General features: G+C 28.0%; 1 protein-coding gene across 2 annotated transcripts in view; it reads left to right on the top strand.

Annotated features, from left to right (window-relative positions):
* Positions 1-2,006, top strand: part of PCDH10 (protocadherin 10) — a 40,545-nt gene that overhangs the window by 18,761 nt on the left and 19,778 nt on the right. Inside the window, exon 5 of one of the 2 annotated variants that reach the window (XM_012640393.1) lies at positions 1,488-1,528. The exons of the other annotated variant lie outside the window; for it this stretch is intronic. Coding sequence (XP_012495847.1) covers positions 1,488-1,528 — 41 coding nt within the window. Of the gene's footprint in view, positions 1-1,487; positions 1,529-2,006 lie in introns of those variants that run through there. 2 annotated transcript variants of the gene reach the window in all.

The raw sequence follows: 2,006 nt of genomic DNA on the forward strand, positions 1-2,006 counted from the left end.
AAATGGTAGTCTATTCATAGTTTATATAATTACTCTAGTTAACTAACTGATGAAACAGTTAAATGAGACATTATATTTTTTCTTCTTTACCTGTTGGGCAGTGGTCTATCTCAAATTTTGTCTAGGAAAATTTAAAATGAAAGCTATAAAAAATCCGTCTGAGGTGCAGATAATGAAACAGAGCAGCCCATTTTATAGCCATACATCTGGCCATTTCTGTAGGTAGTTTGCTTTTTACTTATTCAGACATCAGTGCTTCTCGGTGACTTATCTCATGTCATTTAAAATTTGTGCCTTTGAGAGATTTTGGAACTATTTAGTATCCACGAAATTTCTGTTCCCTTTGTTAAAGAATATTTTCATCATTTATTTTATCAATGTTTATCAATGTGTTATCTTTATAATTCTTTGCAATATTTAACATACTATTTTAATATGACATCAAATTGAATTGACTTTATTTTGATAATTTGACCTGTGGTTTACTCAAACCTTCATATTCTAAAAACAAAATTTACATGACCATTAGTAAGTACTATGTTTTGCAGATACTTCCTCACCATTTATTAACTTCACTAAAATCTGCTTCTGCTCTACTATGTTTTTTCCTCGATACAATTATTCTTTTGGCAGATTGAGATCTTGTACCCAACTATACATGTTATAAATGCTAAATAACTATGTGATTAAAAATGAATAAGTGGATGAATTGGGCATTTAAAGAGTATTCAAATTTTCTTTAATGCTGTAATGATTCATTCATTCATTTACACACAAGTCTGCACACACAGAAAGTTTTTGATATCTCCAAGCGAACTCTCTTCTCTTCTTCCAATTTTTAAAATATTTTAGATTACTTGTTTTCCTCTCTGGCTAGTACCTACAGGCTTTTATGAGAAGTAGAATATAAACTAATTCAAGATATTGAAATACACCTAACTAGGGTGTTTTATAAAATATCATGGAGTTTTTTGGTACTTTAAGATTTTAAACTTCTTTTAATTTGTTCTAAGAACTTATTTCAGATACTAAACAGGAGTTAAACTGTTTTATATTTCTTAACTGTCTTAGGATTTTAATTACTCCCCTTTCTTCCTGGTCTTTGAGACCATCTTTCTTTTACATACTTTATTTACTGGTAGCTTCATATATTATTCACCTTTTTATAAAGTTAATAGATATATATTTCCCTCTGGTTTAGTCACTTTTTTTATATGTAATTCCCATGTAGGAGTTATCTGTTTATGTGTTCTTAATTATATTCTTGAGTTCACAGATTTATTGGTAGATAAAACATTGGCATTTAAAGATATATAGAGAAAACTTAATTGATAAAAGTTATTTATATTTTTATTCAATATTTTACAATTCTTTAGTATGAGTCTTGCTCTGTTATTAAAAGCTGTTTATCTCATGCATACACTGAATTTTATTGAGTTAACATTTAGCATATTAATATTATTTATATACCTCATTTTATATTACAGATCATTTCCATCCTCTTTGTTATTTTGTACATTGGAAGTAAACCCATGTAAGCATTTGTCAATCACTTGAGCCTAACAAAAGAAGATTATCAATTAATATATAAATAGAATTATTCAATGAAAAGGAATATCTACCTGGGAATTTTTTTCCAGCTTCATCATACTGAAGATTTATGAGTCAAAATTTAAATGAACTAAGTTTTAAAGATATTGTAAATAAGTCTGGAATTCACACATTCAATTGCCTATAAACATCATTAAACATTATTCAATACTCAATGTGCCAGACTTTTTTTGGGTGAATCTAACTGCGTCTTCTGAAATCCTTTCAATAGGAATTAGCTAGTGTCATTTAGATAATATAGCTTGGAAACTGTTTCAGACTGTGAGATTCATTGTTCAAGATTAAATAATATTACTGAAGGAAGACTAAAATCAGTATAATGTGAATCATTTCAATGTTTTCCAGAGTATAACAAAATATTCAAAGTTTTATATTGAAGCCCTGTAAGATTTTCT

Source organism: Propithecus coquereli, unplaced genomic scaffold (assembly GCF_000956105.1).
Source record: "Propithecus coquereli isolate 6110/MARCELLA unplaced genomic scaffold, Pcoq_1.0 Scaffold151, whole genome shotgun sequence".
Taxonomy (NCBI): Eukaryota; Metazoa; Chordata; class Mammalia; order Primates; family Indriidae; genus Propithecus; species Propithecus coquereli.